General features: G+C 39.0%; 3 protein-coding genes and 1 non-coding gene across 4 annotated transcripts; all 4 read right to left on the bottom strand.

The window, feature by feature from the left end:
- Positions 1 to 141: 141 nt before the first annotated feature.
- Positions 142 to 4,972, bottom strand: LOC133743923 (DNA repair endonuclease UVH1). The gene is made up of 9 exons (XM_062171997.1): positions 4,040 to 4,972; positions 3,669 to 3,889; positions 3,512 to 3,588; positions 3,134 to 3,298; positions 1,848 to 2,828; positions 1,422 to 1,529; positions 1,081 to 1,341; positions 746 to 969; positions 142 to 634 (listed from the first exon to the last, which is right to left on the bottom strand). The coding sequence occupies exons 1-9, from the start codon at positions 4,897 to 4,899 to the stop codon at positions 424 to 426; spliced, it is 3,108 nt and encodes a 1,035-aa protein (XP_062027981.1). The 5' UTR covers positions 4,900 to 4,972; the 3' UTR covers positions 142 to 423.
- A 742-nt stretch (positions 4,973 to 5,714) lies between these two features.
- On the bottom strand, positions 5,715 to 9,698 carry LOC133746305 (uncharacterized). Its single transcript, XM_062174485.1, has 6 exons — positions 9,175 to 9,698; positions 8,668 to 8,766; positions 7,848 to 7,892; positions 6,959 to 7,096; positions 6,049 to 6,406; positions 5,715 to 5,944 (listed from the first exon to the last, which is right to left on the bottom strand). The coding sequence occupies exons 1-5, from the start codon at positions 9,550 to 9,552 to the stop codon at positions 6,050 to 6,052; spliced, it is 1,017 nt and encodes a 338-aa protein (XP_062030469.1). The 5' UTR covers positions 9,553 to 9,698; the 3' UTR covers positions 5,715 to 5,944; position 6,049.
- Positions 9,699 to 17,483: 7,785 nt separating this feature from the next.
- On the bottom strand, positions 17,484 to 17,555 carry TRNAG-UCC (transfer RNA glycine (anticodon UCC)). The gene has a single exon. It is a non-coding gene; the product is annotated as a tRNA-Gly (tRNA).
- A 702-nt stretch (positions 17,556 to 18,257) lies between these two features.
- On the bottom strand, positions 18,258 to 21,589 carry LOC133745556 (serine/threonine-protein kinase SAPK2-like). The gene is made up of 9 exons (XM_062173645.1): positions 21,177 to 21,589; positions 20,346 to 20,420; positions 20,018 to 20,119; positions 19,843 to 19,896; positions 19,656 to 19,748; positions 19,439 to 19,531; positions 19,161 to 19,265; positions 18,960 to 19,058; positions 18,258 to 18,771 (listed from the first exon to the last, which is right to left on the bottom strand). The coding sequence occupies exons 1-9, from the start codon at positions 21,297 to 21,299 to the stop codon at positions 18,502 to 18,504; spliced, it is 1,014 nt and encodes a 337-aa protein (XP_062029629.1). The 5' UTR covers positions 21,300 to 21,589; the 3' UTR covers positions 18,258 to 18,501.
- Positions 21,590 to 21,827: the final 238 nt, after the last annotated feature.

The raw sequence follows: 21,827 nt of genomic DNA, 5'->3' as shown, positions 1-21,827 counted from the left end.
ACTGAAGTCGAGGAACTAGACACGGAAAAATTGAGCTCCAACAATGCAACGGTGAACCTGCTACTCTGTACAAGTATCCTTCCAAGACAGTAACTTCCTTAAAATTCAGGCCAGAAGAAAATGCCACTACCAACAAATGTAGATCTACGAAAGAAAAATTTGAGAAAGGAAAACCTTAACATTTGTATTTATATTATGAGTACTACAAATTCTAATTTCTAATAGTATAATGAATTGCCAATGGCATGGCAAAGTAACTCTGTTCAATTTTGTAAATTACAATGAATGACAATGGAAAATGGTAGGCAAAACTTCAATACAACAAGAAGATGCAAATGAAAAATTTCTCAATGAATAAAATAAATGGCGCTACTTCTTACGTTCTAAGCTCTAACTGTACAATTGCAATGGTATGAGGAAGCTTCATAACAGGGTTGGATATTTGGCATCAAGGAACTCTCTCAACGTCCGAGCTGCTTTATGACCACCCATTAATTCGGCTAGCCTCTCCACTGGCATAAGAGCAAGTTCTGCCAAGCTCTTACAACCATCCATTATAGCCCTGTAATTCGAATCTGTCACACCTGGGAGTCGCCTCAAGAACTCCACGGCAGATGTATTGTAATTTTCAGCCCTGAGTACAAACACAATATGCATTAGAATTCAATCGTGAGTATGCCAATAAATTCAAGAATTACTTATTTGCACATTTTGTCTTTACATCCCAAAATATAGAAGACTTTACCTCACGTCATCTTCTATGATCCCATCTTCAGAGGGTACACCGACTCTAGTTGCTTTTGTCTCGTCAGGTTCATCCTGATTTGCCTTGAGAGTAGTGAAGATTTCAGCAGTAGCATACAGACTGCGAGACCAGATGATTCGTAGCCGAGGGAAATGTAGAACAAGCAACGACAACTTAGAAATAATACTATTTGGCGTGACATCATCCCCAATATCACTTGCAGACTACAAGAAGACATCCAACACTTGATCAAAATAAATAAAATCCAGCAAATCAAACCAACTTAGAATTAAGTCTACCCAAATACTAATCCCCATTGATATTACTCGGATTACCTGAAATGAGAAGCTTTTGTCTTGTGAAAATTCAATCAGGAGGACAGGTATTCTATAGTAGCGCACCATAGTCTCGACTTGGTTATATAGGCGGCCTGATGTGAAGCTCATAAAAAGATCTTGAATACTCTTTCTCTCCACACATATTAATGGAGAAAGGATATAATCCCCAACTTCCAAGGTCACAGGTATTATGCGCATGCCCTTCTGGTGGAGAACGTTTGGAAGGCTGCTCATGAACTCCCTCATGTCCACTATGACCTGAAATGGTGAGAGTTTTTAACAAACATGCTGCTGCTAAAAAGAGAATACAAAGTATAGCAAAGGTCAAGATACTGGACCTGCATTTGTTTCTCAACCTCCCTTCTTCCCCCTGCTTTTCTAGTTATAGAGTTTTGGGAAGACACTTCGGGTTCTAGAGAAGAATTCAATCCCATGCAGTTTCCATCCTGATGTAAATTAAGGGCAACAACAGCACAAATATATTAACTTAAGTACTAAACAATAAACATCTATATGCAGGAAAAAAGAATAAAAAGGACACCCCAAATGTTAATATGAGAGAGAGAGAGAGAGAGATGAAATTAAATTCTTTTCTGTGCACTCAAGCAGCAATTTGTAGACATAGTAATTAACCAGTAGTTAATAGTCCATGTAGAAGGCCAATGGCCGACCAATAAAAACAAGGCAAATAAGCATAATATGAATACCAAGTACATCTGCAACAGACAGTTCCAGAGAAGATTCTACAAGGAAAATAAGCTCACCTGATCAACTGGTATCATCATCAGTGACTTCTGCCTGATCAAAGATTCAAATGCTCCATTCTCCCTTCTAATGCTTGCCTCAAACTTTTGACCCTCAGAAGAATCTTCATAGAAAAGAAAATATACTTTCAACTTCTTTGAGGGATTCTCAGCTTTATGGACTTCAATTTCCCTGACAAAAGTCATATCTGGATGGTAAACAACAATCATAGAAGGTCTCAAAATGTCAAGTATAGGTTGACCACTTTCGAGAGCATAAAAGTGCACCGGAGGTAGTGGCTTAGCAGTTCTCGATTCAGTAGAATGAGGCTGTCCAGTATGCTTCCTCAAAACCCCTTCACCTACAGGGTCACCCTGGAAAGCAGCTTCACTGGAATCGGCTGACTGATGGATTTCATCTGCGTGGCCTTCATTTTCTGAATCAGAAATAACTAGTGTATCATTTGTTTCTTCCTTTTTATCATCACTGCCGACTTTATTCCCCAAAGTCTTAACACTAGCTGCGCCTTTTCTGTTCCGTACTTTTCCTTTTCCTTTTCCCTTTCCGCGCCCCTTCCCAACAAGAAGTTGAGGATCATCTCCAACAGCATTATCTTTTTTAGTTTGATTTCTAACTTCTGATCCTGAAGCAGGTTCCTGCTTGTTTACACTGCTAGCTTCTGCATTTTGTGGAGACTTCGCAGGAACCACTTTCCCCTTTCCCTTTCCACGTCCTCGGCCACTAACAATAAGCTGGGGATCATCTCCAATAGCATCTTCTTTTTTAGCTCGATTTCTAATTGCAGAAGCTGCAGCCAAAAGAGCATCATGTTCCTGCTTGTTTATGCTGCTAGCTTCTGTATTCTGGGGGGCGGTTGTCTGAACAACTCCATCAAGAATACCAAAACCTTTGGCTTTCTTTGGTTTCTTTTTATAGCGTGTATGCAAGTCACGCAGTTGTCCCTTGCCCAACAAGTAGTTTTCCCATTCTTCCCGCATGACCTAAACAAAGAAAATAAATCACTAATTGGTTCATAATCTTTCTACAAGCTTCTACAATAGAAATGATTATTTAGGTCCAACCTCTAATAAATCAAATCAAGAGCACAGTAGCATATCACTTCCTTTCTCTCTATCTTTGCACCCATTTTTCATCGAGAATAAGAAAACATGTCCAAAAGAACAAAACTAACTGAACCAGCAGAGTTGTCGGACAACATCACACAGGCAAGTTTTCCAAATTCAATTTATCTGAACAGTAAAGATGCAAAACAAAACTGAACTAAACACAAATGAAAGTAAGAAACCTTTTGTGGACCATTATTGATGAGATCCTCAAGCTGCATGCATGATCGTTCATCTTTGCATGCCACTAGAACAATGTCACTATCTTCTACATCATCTTCAACCAGAAGTTCTTCTCTTGATGAAGCATGCTTTTGTCTTTCTTCTTCTATCTCTTCTAGAACCTCCTGCAGTTACATGAACACGTGGAAACGTATATAAAATTGTCTTAAATCTATCAACTTCAGTATCTTCCACATAGCTATTCAAACTGAAATAAAAGAAGCAAATGAAACAATTTTCTCTGTCATATGGCATAATGGTAAAGTGGTCCAACAGGTTGTCATCTAAAAAAACTAAGAACATTATGGCCACATAGAAATGGGAACTCACTCACTCACACGTAAGACCTTCCACTTTGGTGGCTCCTCTAAAACTTCATCTAAAACTACACTGGTCGTTGAAGTGCCACCAACATCTACATACGCAAATAAAATAGAAGTTCAGGAAGAAGTGAAAACATAAAAATAAAATATAAAAAAAGTGATGAATCCGCACCTTGCTCTTTATCATCATCCCCCTTCAGTTTTCTCTTCTTGCCCTTCAAACTCTTACTCTGCTCACTCAAATCCACCCCACCGGATGTGACAAATCGATAAACCCTCTTCTTTGCATACTCAAATATCTTATAACTCGACTCTGCAAATATCCAGACCGATCGAAAACTCTCCGACACTCTCAGTGTATCCAAGTACTTCAAATAAGTTACCGCATCATATCTACCAAACAACAACATTCCAAAAATCAATCACCATAACCATTACTAACCCAAACAGCATTCCCAAATCCTAGTTAAACTCAAGATCACATAACTCAAATCGCAAACTAAATGCAAAACAAGCCCGAAAAGAGAGTAAAGCCAAGTATACCTAACAAGGTAATCCAAGAGCTTCCTGAGGGTCTTCAAGTCAGACACAAGCTGCTTGGTCTTCTTCCCCAATGTATGCCAAATCGGATCCAATTGCCTCCTCACAATCTCATCAAACGACTTAAACAGCCCGTTTTCGACAGTCAAGTCCTCCACATCGACCTTGTTCGTCTTCCTCATCTCCTTCAAGCAAGCATCCATGACCTCAAGAATCGCCTTCTGAATCCCCACCATGTACTTCGTCATCGGAACCCTAATATCCACCACCTCCGGCGCGTCCCTCTCCAGCTCATTCGAAACCTCCACGTGGAACCTCGGCCAGAGATGCAATCTCCTCATATACAAACACTTCATCGTCCTCTCCGTCTTCGCAAACCCGGAGACCATCGCGTGCGGCTTATCGGAAAACGCGCGGACGAACGCCGTCTTGTTGAGGGACCGGAAGATCCTGACGATGAAGGCCTCGGTGGAGGTCTCGGAGAGGGAATGGACGGCGGGGATGACGAGGCCGGCGATCTGGGAGGTCGGGATTCGGGAGGTGAGGAGATCGACGATGAGGATGCGGGGGGTGATGAAGAAGGGGTTGCCGGAGGAGTAGAGGGAGTTGCGGTGGGTGGCGGGGAGGTCGGCGGTGATTTCGGGGATGGGGTTAGGGTGGAAGTGGTGGAGGAGTTGGGATTTGAAGGAGGAGGGGTTGTGGGGAGAGAGGATGAGGAGGGTGCCCTGAGAAGGAGTGTGGAGGAGGAGAAGGGAGGAGATGAGTTTGGGGAGGGAGAGGCCGGAGGAGAGGATCACCAGGCCGGTGCCGTTGGGCGGCTCGTCGAGAAGGTCGGCGATTATGTGCTCGTGGAATTGGACCATTTCGGAAGTTGTTGGGGTTTCACTCTTTCAGGGTTTGGGAGAGTTTGTACTTTGTAGGCGCCACTCTTAACTGACCATCGCGCCCTTTTTTTTTCAGCAATTTGAGATTTTTTTTTTTTTTTTTTTCTTTTTAGTCCCCGATAATCTTCTCGATCAAATTGGAACTAGAAACTGGACACTGTAAGTGATCTAGCACCTATTAGGTGATCTCAACGAATGATATTTATAGGCAAATTACTAAAAGGTGCAATTGATGTTATAATCATTCATTCTTATTGGTGCAAGTGCACGTCGGTGCTTTGAATCTCTTCCTGTTTTAGAGTAAAAAACTGTGAAAAGAGTTTCAAGCAAAGGAGAAATGGATAATTTTTTGCTACCGAAAGCTTAGAAAACGACCAAATCACCTAGTTGGAGAAACACACAATTACATTTCAGTACGAGGGTTGATTAATTTTGTATTGTTCTGTACTCTATAAATTTTCACTATTCTTTAGGCGTTAGACACTTAGACGTATGTAAGTGTCATATTATGTGTTGGAAATTCATTTTTATTGAGCCATTCCTTTGTAATATTATGACGTTATGCTATAAAATTATAGTTTCTCCTACGAAAAAAAGAATAAAAAAATCTTATGGGTGGATAAAACTTATCCGTGCCATGTTAATTGACGATTCCAAACTAAGGAGAGTCACTTCAAGGAATTTGATTTCAGCAGGTGTTAGCAACTCAATTGGTGCTTAGTTTCCACCTGCTAGACAGAAGTAGCTGAAGTATGTGCAAACATGAGTTTGGCTTCTTCATCTTACAATACTGCTACATAAACAGAACCCTCCGATTCAGCATTGCCATCATCAACTGGGTTAACTATTCTCATGCTTTGTATTTAGTCTGATACATCAATGAAGTTTGGTACATGAAAACAAAAAAAAATTCTTGCTTGATATGTAATCATTCCAAGAGTCTTATTATTCCCTGCTTGGTATATGCTCCGATACATGAATGAAGTTTGTTTCGTGTTTTAAGTTCCATCTAAGTCAGTTATCACTCCAAGAAAGCAAAGCAAACTTGAGTTAGAATACGGAGAGGAAACCGGATAGAGGGATCAAATTTCATCGTATGCATACCAGTATTGTATAGGCTTTTCTAACCTTATTTTCCGTTTCTGGTGAGATCCCCATGGCTTGTCTTGATTCTTCGCAACATCAAAGGAACAGGCTTCTCCAACACTGACACATTGATATTGTTCCAAACATCAGGGGTGGTGGGAAGCTGAGTGATTTTCTCAGCGATGTACATGTCCTCTGGAAGAACAGAAGCAAAGACAGTGTATTCTTTTTTCCACTCCTCATGGTTCGCAAGGCTTATGAAAAATTCAGGACCAGAGCCAATCCATGCTACCGAACCCCTTCTTAAGGTTGGGCAAACTTCAGTTGGAAACTTCTTAAATGTGGCTCCTTGGGCTTCCAGTGTTCCCTGAACCAGTGCAAAAGGAGGGCCGAAAGGAGCCTGGGAAATTCACAGAAGATTAATGTTAGTTACATTGAACATCCAAGTACACAAAAGTGTTCATGACAGTCAATATGTTCATCAAATTACTTGGATTCCAGCTGAGGCTGTGATAGAATTTGGTTTTCTGTAATCAAAAAATTATTTAAAAGGAACACTTCATCATATTTCCTCCTATGAAAGAACTAATATACATCTTACCACAAGAATGAGTTTCTGTTTTTCATTTGTAGAAGGAAAACATGAGAACACATCAAAAAGGTATGGAGAGATTTATAGTATTGAAATTAATCAGGAGAAAAATTACAGAGAAATTTTCATCAAATCTATTTCTCCTTTTCCAGGGCTTTTTTCTTTCTTTTTTCTGGATCTTCACATTGCAAAGTTTAGGTAAGCTACTCTCGTAATAAGCACGTAGTTGGATATACAAGGGTATACATGTTACGCAGCTAAAGACCAAAATGCCAAAAGCATACAGATTGCTCCATGTTGATCCATTACATGCAGAAAAATAAACTTTAGACAAACTTATGCACTTTGGTAAAGTCTTACATCTTTAATGTGGTTTCCTTCTGAGTCCCATGATTCCCCACGGCTCTCTGCACGATAGAATTGGCAGCCTGCACAATGACGCAATTCCAACAACTCAAGAATGTAGGCCACAGAATGAGGGGCACAGTCAGGGAAAAGCTGCACAAATGAGTATTATTGGAAAAACTAAAAACTGTTAGTGTGTGGCATTAAATCAAAGAAAACATATAAACCTGCATATATGACAAATGGAAATATAAGATTTGTTTCAAAAAGGAGAAAATCAGCATTGTGGGAACCACACATCTCTCCAATATGTAAAATAACAGAAACTTGTATTTCTTTTGATTCATTAAATCAAAACCACAATTATTATATTCTTTTACATTGCAAAGACTCCCCTCTACACAGCCTCCATCAACTATCAAACAAAAATATCTTAACAGATCCAAACATAGCGATCACACTATCATATCAATTAATGTACTCCTATCAAACAAATTTGAACAGATTTACCTAATATAAAGCCTAAAAATTTAGTTCTTAAAAGGATTTGTCATCTTGTAAAGTAAAACTTCCAATCTTCAGTAATGCTCTCTCATGCTGTTATGCAATAATGATGAAAACAAGAGATTAAGAGCCAAACTCAGAATCAAGTTTCATTACACTAGAATTTCATGCAATGCCTATTTAACCAAGCGACATATATATACTATGTTGTATGAGCATTAGTTTATGTATGCAAAAGGTTAACTCCAGAAGTGGCACTCTGACTTCTGATTTGAAATCACCCTCAGGTCCTAAGAATTTGTGTTTTTGCAAACAGTTACAACGTAACTTTATGGGGTGGGTGTGTGTGTGATTGTTCTATAGGCAAAAAAAAAAAAATTCTGAGGGCATTAACACTTACTTTTATATGTAGAGTCCCATATTGTGTTTCCAAGCCAACAATGCCCTAAAAGGAGAAAAGAACGCAAAGTTAAGTTGACAATTGAACTAGATTCTGGGAAAAAAACAAACAAACAAAGAATATATAACTAGTGAAAGTAATTCAAAGACTGCGAGAATCACAGAAGCCAGTCAACAGTATCAGGGAAAGTTACTAGGAACCTTTCCCATGGTGCTGTCATCCAATCTAATGTTAGTCAACTGTTATGGATTCGAAGGTAGACCCTAATTGCAATTTTGCAGGAGGAACAACACCCTGATCTAATCCTGTAACAGTTCATGCTCCTGCTCAGGAGGTAAAGAAAACGATACAGAACAAGGTTGCTTACCCTGGTTCACAGCCCAGTCTTGCAGAGTGACCCCACAGGCCCACATTCAATTGAATTTTATTTCACTTTACCTAATGGTTGTTTATCTTTTGAACACAGGTTTTTTTAGTAAAAACTAGAAAGATGTTTAACAGAATAACTATACAAACAAAAAGTAATAAACAATCGCTCTCTTATGTGCAACCCTTTATGGTCTACCCATCTGTGATTAAATATTTCTAGCTACATTTCCTATCAGCATTGGCTTATTAAAACAATGATAAGGCAAGCAAAGTGAAGAGAGCACCACTTTTGAATATACTCAAACTGAAAACAACATATTCACAGTTGCAACGGCTAAGAAACTACAGACCTTCACCAAAAATGAAAGTACTGGAAGGAACAAAAAACTAAGTTGTTGGGAACAAGGCATCATTCTGTTTCCAATCTAATGAGTCCCCAAAGTTGCATTACCTCTCCTCTCCCAAAGATGATTCCAGATGTCCAACTAACTTTCTCCCCTGTTTCCTGGCGCTGAGGGGACAATGTATCCTTCTGCTTCTTCAACCAGCACTGAATTGACAAAGTTAACACAAATAAGAACCTTCTGCACTTGTACATATAGAATAATATCGAAATACAGAAAACTCAAACACTACTTTTCCCCTGCTTCATCTGATGTGAAAATGCAGACTTCAAAAACAATACTCTCCATTTGATCTCTCAATTAACATACAAATTCCTAACAGAATCAAATGCATAGCTTAAGAGTCACTGGGATATCATAAACACAATCCAAGTCAACCTCAACTTGTGATCCATCAAGATAGCACACAAAATCACCTTCATACAGTAATATTCCAAACTACATCCAAACTTATCTATATGCTATCATTACATTCATGGAGCAACTCAGAAACACAAAAAGCATGAAACTTTAATCAACTCTGATAAAAACACCAGGCTCTAGATTCAACTCACCTCGCCAAATTTAGTGCCACAAGCCTCCTTCTTCCCACAGAAGACCCAACTATCACACAAACAAGGCCCATCAGTCCCAGTACACATTGCTTTACAAGCCTGGCAACACTCCTCAGAAGAATTGAACTTAAACTCTGAACCCCACTTGACAGCAGCACCCCACAGCTCCAAATTCTCAATCCCTCTGCAACACCCCCTATCACTCTCTCCCTTCTCCCCACTCTGTTCCACCAATGCCATTGACTGGAGCTCGGGCGCATTGGGTTTAAGCACCACAGAGAGAAGAGCGTAGACCAGAGCACAGGAGACCAGACCCACCCAGAGGAGGAAGGGAGTGGAGTAATGGGTGGCTTCTGGGTCGTTCTGCCTCCGACCCATTTGAGATTTGGTGGGGAAGAAGGAGACCCAGAAAGGGATTTAGGATCTGTGGAGTAATGGTGAAGGTATTTTGGGTTGGAAGATGTGAGCGTTGACCTTTGACAAAGATTGATCATGGAGTGGAAGAGGTATTGGTATTCAGTAACTGAGTCAGTGATCTTTGTCTTATTACAATTTGGGTGATTCGTAATTAACATGCCATACGCAGCTAATATACACCATACGTAATGAGTGAGTTATTTGACTAAAAACAAAGGGTCTTTCTAAATGTACCCAGCAAATTTCTATGTAGACCCAGCAAATTTATTTGTTTATAAATATTTTTAATTAAACCACCTAATTTCCCAAACTGCCCTTATCTTGTACCCAGCAAATAAACAAAGGCCACGTTTGGCAGCGAAGGCTTGAGGAATCCATCGGCGGCGGCCTACTACACCCAATTCAACTATATTGTTATATTGTTAAATTGTTAATCAAATTAATCTAATTTATTTCATGCTACGATCAGATTTCTTGGCAATCGAAGAAGTAGGAGGTGAGAGACGTTGGTTTGTTCATTACAGAGTTGATGTAGTGTTTGCTGGCCATGTCCATGCATATGAAAGATCAGTATGCTTTCTTTACCCTTATTTTCCAGTCATCTCAATGTACAATCTTTTTTGGGCCGGGGTCAAATAATCTATTCAAAAACACCTCAATTTATTTAAGATTTCCCGAATTTCTTTTTTACATTGTTAAAGTAAAATTTAAATTTATTTTAAAGATAAAATATGTCTCTCTAGAGTCTAGATATAACATTAAGCCACTATTTGAACGTTTCGAAACACAATTAAAGACACAAGAAATTTTTTTGACGCCTCAAAGTTATTTTATTTAGAGCTCAAAACAAATACATAGGTAAAATTAGTCCAAAACAAATGTTTTGATAGAGAATTAGGGAAAATTTCACAAATTGTCACTCAACTATGACTCATTCGACACTTTAGTCACTGAAGTTTCAAATATATCACTTTGGTCACTCAACTATTACACTATCAATCACTTAAGTCACCCAAAGAGTATTTTTTATAATTTTTTTTAATGAAAAAAATTAACAAAATGACTTAAGTGATTGACAATGTAATAGTTGAGTGACCAAAATGATATATTTGAAACTTCAGTAACCAAAGTGTCGAATGAGTCATAGTTGAGTGACCATTTGTGAAATTTTTCCAGAGAATTATAATATTTGAGTTAGAGCATAAATATTGAAATGAGTAAAAAGGACTAAATGAAACATAAAAGAAAGAAGAAATAAGGCCCTTGCTTAGAAATCACTCACGTGTTCCAGATTTGTCAAAAATCACCAATTTGAGTTCCAACTTTTGGGTACCAGATCAATGCCCTAAATCTGCTTTTAGTCTCACATGCACGTGTTAAGGAACATCCATTGTTTTTGTGCCTTCCAATATGGACCAAGTTACAGTTTACAACTTACAAATTAAGATTGGCCTCAAAAACTTTAATATATAGTTATGAGCGGTGAACTCATGAAAGCCAATTAACAAGGTTGTAATGCAAGCATGCATGGTTTAAACAATACTAAATCCTTACAACTTACAAATGGAAGACGACCCTCAGTATGCAAGCCGGCAACACAGCGGCGGAAGCTTGCCGGCCATACATCACCGGTCTGGAAGAGGGATTCGCTGGAGCTGAAGACCCTTGCAATATTTCAACCGGACATTATATATATATATATATATATATATATATATATATATTATTGCTCGTCCTTACTGGAAATATGAAAGATTCTCAGTTCATTTTTGTGTTTATCTATGTTAATTTTGTGTGTTTACTAATTGTAGAATCGCTGTAAATCTTATGTAATTATGATTCCTATTTAGGTAGGTTATCATGTAATTATAGGAATATTTGATTCCTATTAGAGTTAGACGACTCCTCTTGTCCTTGTATATATACCCCTTTGTGGATGAATAGAATTATTATTGAAAACCCTAAATTGAAGTATTCTTTTCTACTTGGTATCAGAGCAGGTTCAATCCTTTGAACTTGCCTGCATTTGTTTGAATCCTGAATCCTGAATCCTGAATCCTGAATCCCAAAGCACATCACAAACCGTTGCGTACCACCACCAGTAAAATCAAGCCATCCCTGAATTTCGAAACCACCATTCTTCTTGAAACCCTAAAAAAAAAAAACCAATCCTGAAAAAATCCCAAATCAAACCATCCTGAATTTCGAAACCATCCTGAATTTCAAAACATCCTGAATTTTAAACCATCCCAAGACATTCATATCCATCTGGACATCCTTGGAAATCCAATCCTGCAAAAATCATGAATTCCTCAATGATGCAATCAGAGAAACAGGCTATGGGGCATTCGGTGACTACCGATTTTTCCGTTATGGCTCAACGCAATCAGGGTCCTCCTCTAGGCTTCTCAGGATCGTCTCCACGCCATCCTCTGGGTAAACCAAATCCATATGCAAACAAAAGGTGCATTATCTGTGGGGAATTAGGTCATAGCAAGGAGCGGTGCTATGAAGTGATTGGTTACCCTGATTGGTGGGACTTCACCAAGAAACCGCGAAAGAATCTGGGCAAGGCCGCTGTTGCTACTACAGAGGAAGTTTACCTAGACAATGCCTCCGCTAATGTAGCACAGTCAGGTATGAAGGGTAAGGTTACTTTTAATAGTACATGGATAATTGATACAGGTGCATCTGACCATATGACCAATGACCCAAATCTTGTGAAAAACCTTAGACGTTCCCCTCAAGACGTTGTCTCTACTGCTGATGGTACACCAACTCCGGTCACTGGAGAAGGTTCTATCGCTTTATCTGATACCTTAACCCTTGAATCTGTCTTAGTTGTTCCATCACTAGCTTATAATCTCCTGTCTGTTGGTCAAATTATTCTAGCTCTTGCATGTATTGTGACCTTCTATCCGTCCTTCTGTGTGTTTCAGGACATTCTGACTCGACGGATTCTTGGTTATGGTGTTAGAAGGGGGAAATTATACTATCTGGATCTAACAGAGACTGGACAGAAACAGAAGCATCTTTTGGGACAAGCTAATCAGATCAACGGGGTCGAGAATGCGAAGGAAGCTGTATGGTTATGGCATCGCCGTTTAGGTCATCTATCCTTTAGTTATCTTAAGAAGCTGCAACCTCAACTGTTTTCAGTTGTTAGTGATTTGGATTTCCACTGTGACATTTGTGAACTGGCCAAGAGTCACCGTATTTCATATTCACCAAGTCTTAATAGAAGTCCTGTTCCTTTTATGAAGATTCACTCTGATGTCTGGGGTCCTGCGAAAATTCCTTCTCTTTCTGGAGCTCGGTATTTTGTAACGTTTATTGATGATTGCACTCGCATGACATGGGTGTCCTTACTGAAGAATAAGAGTGATGTATTTGGAATGTTTACCGAATTTCACAAAATGGTGACAACTCAGTATCAACAATCCATCAGAGTGTTTCAGTCTGACAATGGTGGAGAGTTTGTGAATGGCCCTATGATTGAGTTTTGCCGGTCACATGGAATTCGTCATCAAACCTCCAATTCTTATACTCCTCAACAGAATGGTTTAGCAGAACGGAAGAACAGGCAGTTGATGGAAGTGGTTCGTGCTTCCTTGTTTGGCATGAATGTACCTCGGTCCTATTGGGGAGAAGCAATGAAATCAACAGCATATCTTATCAACCGTACTCCTTCACGGGTGATTGAGTTTCAAAATCCTCATCAGAAGCTGCATACACTTTTGACCATCCCTTCTATGCCTAATTTGGAGCCCCGGGTGTTTGGGTGCACAGCTTATGTTCATATTCCCAAGCCTCAACGCAGCAAACTGGATCCCCGTGCCTGTAAGTGTATATTTGTTGGTTATGCTGACTTCCAGAAGGGCTACCGATGTTATGACCCGCTCACCAACACAGTACATGTCTCTCTTGATGTCTCGTTCCGTGAATCTGAACCCTATTACTCATTGGGAGCTTCTCAGTCTTCCCTTCAGGGGGAGAGAGGTTGTGAAGGGAATCCTTGTCCTATTGTTGATTTTGATGTCTTTGAAGACTTGGAAAATTTGGAGGAGCGATTTGAAGGACGAAATTCTGACACAGCCAAAAACGATCGATCGCCAGGGACAAACGATCGATCGTTTCCAGAGACAGAAACTTCCAGTGGGCAAAACGATCGATCGCCAGAGACAAACGATCGATCGTTTCCAGGGACAGAAGCTGACGACACAAACGATCGATCGTTTGGAGATAACGATCGATCGTTTCAACAAGCAGGGACTGAGGCAGAAGCAGACGCCACAAACGATCGATCGTTTGAGGCTAACGATCGATCGTTTCCTGATATGACCGGTTTGGAGAATTTGAATCAAAATCCAGACGTATCTGAAGCTCACACACAAGATATTTCCCCTTCTACATCACCAACTGAAGATTCCGCTCAGAATGATCCACCTCAGGTACCCCTAAACTTTAATGAGTCTTCTGGGTTAGAAAGTGTTGAACCTAGGAAATCACAAAGGGTTACCAAGGGAGTTCAAAAAAAAACAATATGAACCAGATATTAAAGCCAAAGCTAAATACCCCATAGCTAACTTTATATCTAACCATAGGATTTCCGGGTCACATGCACTTGTTGTTGATCAATTATCTACTGTATCTATTCCTAGTAACGTGCAGGATGCATTGAAGGATCCGAAGTGGACAAGGGCGATGAATGAAGAATTGGAGGCTCTTCAGAAGAATGCAACATGGGAGTTAGTACCTATGCCGGTTGGAAAGAAGACTGTAGGATGTCGTTGGGTGTTTACTGTGAAGCTCAATGCTGATGGAACTATTGATAGATACAAGGCTAGGTTGGTTGCCAAGGGATACACACAACGTTATGGAATTGATTATGAGGAGACTTTTGCACCTGTGGCAAAAATCAATACTGTTCGGATCCTAATCTCACTTGCAGCAAACAAAGATTGGCCCTTGCACCAGTTTGATGTGAAGAATGCGTTTCTTAATGGGAATTTAGAGGAAGAAGTGTACATGGATGTGCCCCCTGGTGTTAAGAATTATCCAAGTGAAGCTGGCAAGGTGTGTAAATTGAGGAAATCGTTGTATGGCCTGAAGCAATCTCCAAGAGCATGGTTTGGAAGATTTTCAAAGTCCATGAGAGCTTTTGGATACAAACAGAGCAATTCTGACCATACCTTGTTTATCAAGCGGAAGAATGGCAAGATTACAGCTCTTATTGTGTATGTGGATGACATGATTGTCACAGGGGATGATCCGAAAGAGATGAATGAGTTGCAAAATTATCTGTCAAAGGAGTTTGAAATGAAGGATCTGGGACAACTGAAGTATTTTCTGGGTATTGAAGTTGCGAGGTCTAAGAAGGGAATTTCTCTGTCACAGAGGAAGTATGTTCTTGACTTACTTGCTGAAACGGGGATGCTGGACTGCAGTCCAATTGAGACACCCATTGAGATGAATCACAGACTTGCCATTTGTCCTGATCAAGTTCCAACTGATAAGGGAAGGTATCAACGTCTTGTAGGAAGGTTGATTTATCTTTCACATACTAGACCTGATATTGCTTATGCTGTGAGTGTTGTCAGTCAGTTTATGCATTGTCCTAGTGAAGAACATATGGATGCAGTTTTTCGGATTTTGAGGTATTTGAAGATGGCGCCAGGTAAAGGATTACTGTTCGAGAAAAAAGATGAATTGGAAGTTGTGGGATACACAGATGCAGATTGGGCTGGTGATAAAACTGACAGGCGGTCTACATCTGGGTACTTCACGTTTGTAGGAGGGAACCTTGTCACTTGGCGTAGCAAGAAACAGAAAGTTGTTGCCAGATCAAGTGCAGAAGCTGAATTTCGAGGTATGGCACATGGAGTCTGTGAAATGTTATGGATTCGTAATGTCCTGAAAGATCTAGGTTACAAGCTTAAACAACCTATGGATTTGCATTGTGATAATAAAGCTGCAATTGAGATTGCACATAACCCAGTTCAGCATGATAGGACAAAGCATGTGGAGGTTGACCGTCACTTTATCAAAGAAAATCTTGACAGAAAGGTTATTCGGTTTCCATTTGTAAACTCAGAAGAGCAGTTAGCTGATGTTCTTACTAAAGGAGTGTCCAGGAAGATATTCGACAGCTCGGTTGACAAGTTGGGCATGATAGATATCTATGCACCAACTTGAGGGGGAGTGTAGAATCGCTGTAAATCTTATGTAATTATGATTCCTATTTAGGTAGGTTATCATGTAATTATAGGAATATTTGATTCCTATTAGAGTTAGACGACTCCTCTTGTCCTTGTATATATACCCCTTTGTGGATGAATAGAATTATTATTGAAAACCCTAAATTGAAGTATTCTTTTCTACTCTAATGTCTATAAATCTTTAATGCTTATCAATTAGTATTTAGAGTCAATATTTCAATGTGTCAAGATCAACCCCGAAAAGGTTGTAAGAGAATACATTACTCGATCATCGTATTGGTAATTGTGGGGGTAAAAGTTTTTTAAGAATGATCTTTGAGCACAACGAGAAGACACGAGAAGACATCTCATAAAGGAAGGGGTGTCTAGTTGGGGGTGGAACATTTTGACGAGGACCATATCCCTTATCTGAAGGGGAAACATCTAGTCGAGGAGGATTTAGTTACGACGGAACTGTTCAAGGAAGACTTACTTGAAGAGGGATTCGTTCGAAGAGAGATACAAGTGAAATACAATCTCCTCGAGGTGAAGAAGACTCGTTTGAGGTGGGTTTGGTTGAGGTGAAATGTGATCTGCTCGAGGTGGGTTTGATTGACGTGAAATGTGATCTCCTCAAGGTAGAGAAGAATCCCTCAGGGAGGATTTGTTTGAGGCTAAAATATAATCTCCTCGAGGTGGATATGGATGAAGCGGAATCAGTCAACGGGTCTAGCCAGTTTATTCAAGTCCCAAGTAATCGAAGGAGTAACGCCGTGGATCCACTCGTGTATGACTTGCGGATCAAGCATACCACTATACGCACTAATCGAAATATCCGCTCAAACTTGCCTATAAATACCCGGTGAAATAAATTTTCGATCGAGGTAAGCAATCAACTCTATATACACCTATTACTACTCAAGCTATTACTGACTTAGGCATCAGAGTACCTTTTGTAGGTACCCTCACCCATTTTCTTTCGAAAGCCCGGTTCATCAAATACAAGACTCAATTCCAAAGACCATAACTCAGTTCCTAGAACATGAAATACCCTCACTCCTGCTCCAGTTAGAAAAAGCAAGTGAGGAAATCATCCAGAAAATTTTTCCACACCAATAGTAATCCTAAAATTTCACAAGCACAAGATCTTTAATCTTTAGAAAACTCATATAAATCTCAAAATACAAACGGTAATGAGAACATGAGTGCGTGATCTAGACTTGTGCATAGTTTTAGACACAAAATCTATTACATAATGATGCCTGTAATTTTCAGTGGGCAATCAATCAGACTAGTTACGCTAAAAGGACAATTGATCCAAAGCTCAAAGGTGTTAAATCATCATAGGGTGTGGAAAGGTTCATTCATCAGCCTAATAATTGTTTCGGTACCAAGCTGAAGCTGCTATCAAATGGGTTGTGGCAACCTAATCTTTTCCATTCAAAGGTGTTAAATCATCATAGGGTGTGGAAAGGTCCATTCATCAGCCTAATAATTGTTTCGGTACCAAGCTGAAGCTGCTATCAAATGGGACCAAGCTGAAGCTGCTATCAAATTAATTGTGGCAATCTAATCTTTTCCATGAGCTAGCTAGACTAGAGTAACTTGCAAAACAGCAATGATTTGCAGGAAAAAAAAAAAAAAAAAAAGGTGAGAAAATTAACATTAAATTGATTTTAAGAAAAAATTATTATGTGCGTCTGCCGGGAGTCGAACCCGGGTCTATTGCTTGGAAGGCAATTATCCTAACCGTTGGACTACAGACGCTGTTGATACGAATTGTCCAATTTTACCATTTATTAGAATTAATACTATTTTCAGAAAACACTATCACTACTATGTTTGCTACGAACGCTTATCTGGAAATCGGGCCAAGGTTTGTTCCTCCTCTGATCTAAAATCATGTTCTACACATTTCAGTGCAGCCTCATTAAAACAAGGACGACATTTTTCATTTTTCCTGACTGTAATTTTGAACAAAATAATTTCATAGATCGGTAATTAGAAGCAAATGTTTATCAATTGAAGATGGTGAAAAAGTATGAGAAGGAAGTGAAGAAGATTGAAAGGAACATTGATCATCATTTGCTTGCACTAGAACATGGAGAAGGATGATAATCGATCCCGATATCAACTATAGAAAGATGAACAAAGGATTTCCCCTGTTGTCATTGCACTCATTTGTTGGGTGTTAGTTGTCTCAAAAAAAAAAAAAAAAAAAAAAAAAAAAGATAAATTATATTTCTGAGATGTGTAATCTTTTACTTATATTGATCGTCAAGAGTTTCAACATATGGAAATTATTTAGTTTTAGATGTATATCTAACAAAAAATAAATAGTTAGTGCAACTATCCAAAGTGAATAAACCAAGACCAATCGCACCTCGAATCAAAAATTACATGCAGTAACTAAAGGAGATTTTACCTTTTTCACTATGATCAGTCAAATTTGGAAGATGGTTATGATAGTGATTCGAAAACTCTTTTGCACTCAAACTTCACAGTAATCGTCCAAAGATATTACAACCAATAAGAAGTTACAAGCCCGAGTTCAATATGTTCCACTATTTGTACAGATGTGTATAGTATATGGTCTACTATACAATGTGATGAACATCAATGATCCATACAAAAAGCTTTTCTTTGTTGTTCTGAAGAAACAGAGGTTTTGATTCTGTGTAAACAAACTCAAACAAATCTTCTGGATATCATTTTAAGCAAAGTCACCACTGAGATCAACTTCTGAGTCCAAATCTACATCATCAGAGTCGGATGGTCCTGCTCCTGCAACAGCTTGGCCAACTCCTTTGGAACCTTCCCCTGGTGTCCTTGCATCTTGTATGATCCTATTTATTTCTTCAATGCTCTGTGTTGGGTGGTCACGTTCGACTTCTGCAAAGCTTTTTTTCTCAACCTCAATTAGCTCTCTCGCCAAATTTTTCAGAAACCAGGGGTGCTGTTTTATCTCAGGAAGACTCATCCTCTACAGTGAGGATACAGACCGGAATGTCAGTAGAAAATCCACAGATAGTTAAGATGGTGTTTCAAAATCAGACTAATTAGAATGGTCCAATTTAATTGTAAGAGCATTTTGAATGCTACTTTTATGCATCACAACTCTCAAGTGAATAAGAAACATTTAATAGCATTTATAGTAGGAAGAAAAATTACCTTAGAAGGGTTGGCAACAAAAACACGAGAAAGTAGGTGCTTGCAGTCTGCTGAAATACGTACATAGTCGGGTATGGTGTACTGGACACTCATAATTCTCTGTTTCAGGAATTGCAACAAATTAATTTTTGCGGAAGCAAGTTGATAGCATTTTGGAATTAAGACCACCCTGTCCAACTATGTAGCGTTTGGATGGCTCACCTCAATGGTCTTACGAAAATTTCGAGGATCTTCAGGATCCTCAAAAGGATATGCTCCAACCAACATCACATATAGTGTCACACCACAGGACCAAACATCTGCAATCTACCAAGTTTTTCACCAAACATCACTATCAATAAAACCAATATAATGTCTACTTATAAGTTTTAGATGAGATTATAGCTGATATTTGCCAAACACAATGACAGTCAGAACTTATAATCTAAGATTATTGAATTTCCTAAACTGGTAAGGAAACAATATGGACAACTAGATACCTTTCCATCATATTCCTTCCGTGACAGAACCTCCGGAGCAATGTATGCAGGTGTTCCGACAGTTGATTTTGGTTGCGAGTGCAAAATAGCAGACTGCAAGGTAGTAAATAATTATTATATGTATTATATCAAATAACTACATGCACCATTAGAATAGTTAGGAATTAATTTGAATATCAACCAAATAAAGTCTTATTTCAACTAGAAAATCATAAACCTTAGAGTATCCAAAGTCACAAATTTTAAGACGTGGTGTTGCACTTCCGTCCAAGAGTGTGTTTTCCAGTTTCAGATCCCTGTGACAAATTTCCTGCAGTATAATCATTGGCTAATGTAAGAAAAGAGGCGGTATTATTTTAAACAAGGAAAGCATTTCACAATGTATCTGCATCAAATATAATTACCATGGAATGACAGTAGCTGACTCCAGATATCAGCTGCTGAAAGAAAAATCTTGCCTGTTGTGTGGAGGAATTGCAGTCAACAAATACTCGTGAATCAAAAACTTCTAAATAGATAATTCCTATATGCAGAGAAACCTAATGATTATCATCTAACATGAAAACTGAAGAAGCTAACCTCATCTTCACTAAATCTACCAGCACTACATATCCTCTCAAAGAGCTCACCACCAGCTGCATATTCCATGACAATAGCTAAATGACTTGGAGTCAACAAGATCTGCAGCAAAACAAGTATACTTCAAGCATTCATCTCAAGACTGCCTTATCTCAGCTCTTTGGTGCTCACTTCGAGTTTGATAATTATCATCTTGGAGTTATCTTTACATAAGATTAGTCTAACATCACTGCATTAACACCACAATAACACGCTGGAACACTCAAACATACCACACACACTCCAAAGTGCCTGTACGCACACAATTAACTCAACACTAGCTAATTACCTCTTTGAACCTGACAATATTTGGATGCCTCAAGGATCTGTGATTTATGATTTCCCTCTGAACATTCTCATCAATCTGCAAACCAGAAAACCAAAACAAGGTTCATATCCATAATAACATCACATGTACATCCATGGGAAGATAATGAGAACAGAATAATAGGAATCATATCAGATTTGAGGTGCAGTAGGCAATTCGGGCCTTGAAGTATGTAAATATAGACTAACTGCATAACTGGCTGGGATCAATGATAAAGGGATATAATCATATTCTTAGAAGTCTCAATGATATAAAAAACAATCATGTGCATGATCATAAACATCAAAGACACACAAATTCAGATAGGAGCCAAATGTAAATTCAAAGTCTTCTATTAAACAACTTGATTTAGCTATGGTTGCTCAAAATTAGTTCAGAACAGTAATGACTTTTAGGCTTTTAGCAATAAATAACTGAAAAGCCAAATACACTTTGGACTTGACCTTCAACAATAACATTGGTTGGTGCAAAATTTGAGAATCAAGATCTGCTTTTCCAGCTAAAACTAATCTCACACAAAAACTACCACTTATCTATTATGCATCAGCTGAAACTAGAAAGCAGAAACAAAAAGCAGAACACGGGTTTCTGATTAAAATGAGAGTCAACTTCAGCTCAAATCTCACCTAACTAATATGCAACCACAACAACATCATTGATAAAACGAATGAGAAACAGAATTCCAAAAACAAAACACAGGTGAGGCTATTCATCACAAACTCGGTCAGCAATTCCAACCCTCACCCAAAAAAGCAAAACACGTTTCACACATTAGAAACCAAAACAACCAACCTTCTTCCCTCTCTCTATGTACTTAACAGCCACAAGCTCCTTGGTCTTCTTGTCTCTGACCAGCCTCGCCACTCCAAAGTTGCCAGACCCAAGATCCTTCATTGGCTCATACCTCTCCTCCATTACAATCCAAACCCAGAAAACAAAAAAATGAAGCAAAATATCTCAAGGAGAGAAAACAAAAGCAAGAACCCAATTCAAAAAAATCTAGCTGAACCCAGATAGGGATAGACAGAGAAGACCCAGTTTAGAAAAATGAGAGAAAAGGTTCAATTGAAAGCAAAAGGAAGGAAAGAGTAGAGTAGAAAAAACAAGACCCCACAAAAAGAGCAAGTACTATGAGCTTAACAAGCCAACCCCCAGCCCACCCTTTTATAGGAAGACCATAGAAGTCTTCAACTTTTTTTATTTATAGTGAAAAAGAAGATAAAAAATGAAATCTGAGAGCCTTTACTGCTAAGAAAGAAGTCGATATCTGAGAGACACGTAAGCCCTACAGTTCATGAAGACATGAACACTCTTGAGTCTGACTGACAGAGGCGGTGGTGCGCAGGTTAAGCCGCGGAGTCGGACTCAGTGTCACCCGGCTGACGTGCGCCGGGTGGGGCCTACACAGGTCTTGATCTTTTTTTGCTCTACGGTAATTGGAGG

Source organism: Rosa rugosa, chromosome 4, assembly GCF_958449725.1.
Source record: "Rosa rugosa chromosome 4, drRosRugo1.1, whole genome shotgun sequence".
Lineage (NCBI taxonomy): Eukaryota > Viridiplantae > Streptophyta > Magnoliopsida > Rosales > Rosaceae > Rosa > Rosa rugosa.
The sequence above is the reverse complement of the archived record's forward strand: the minus strand, read 5'-3'. Positions and strand labels throughout refer to the sequence as shown.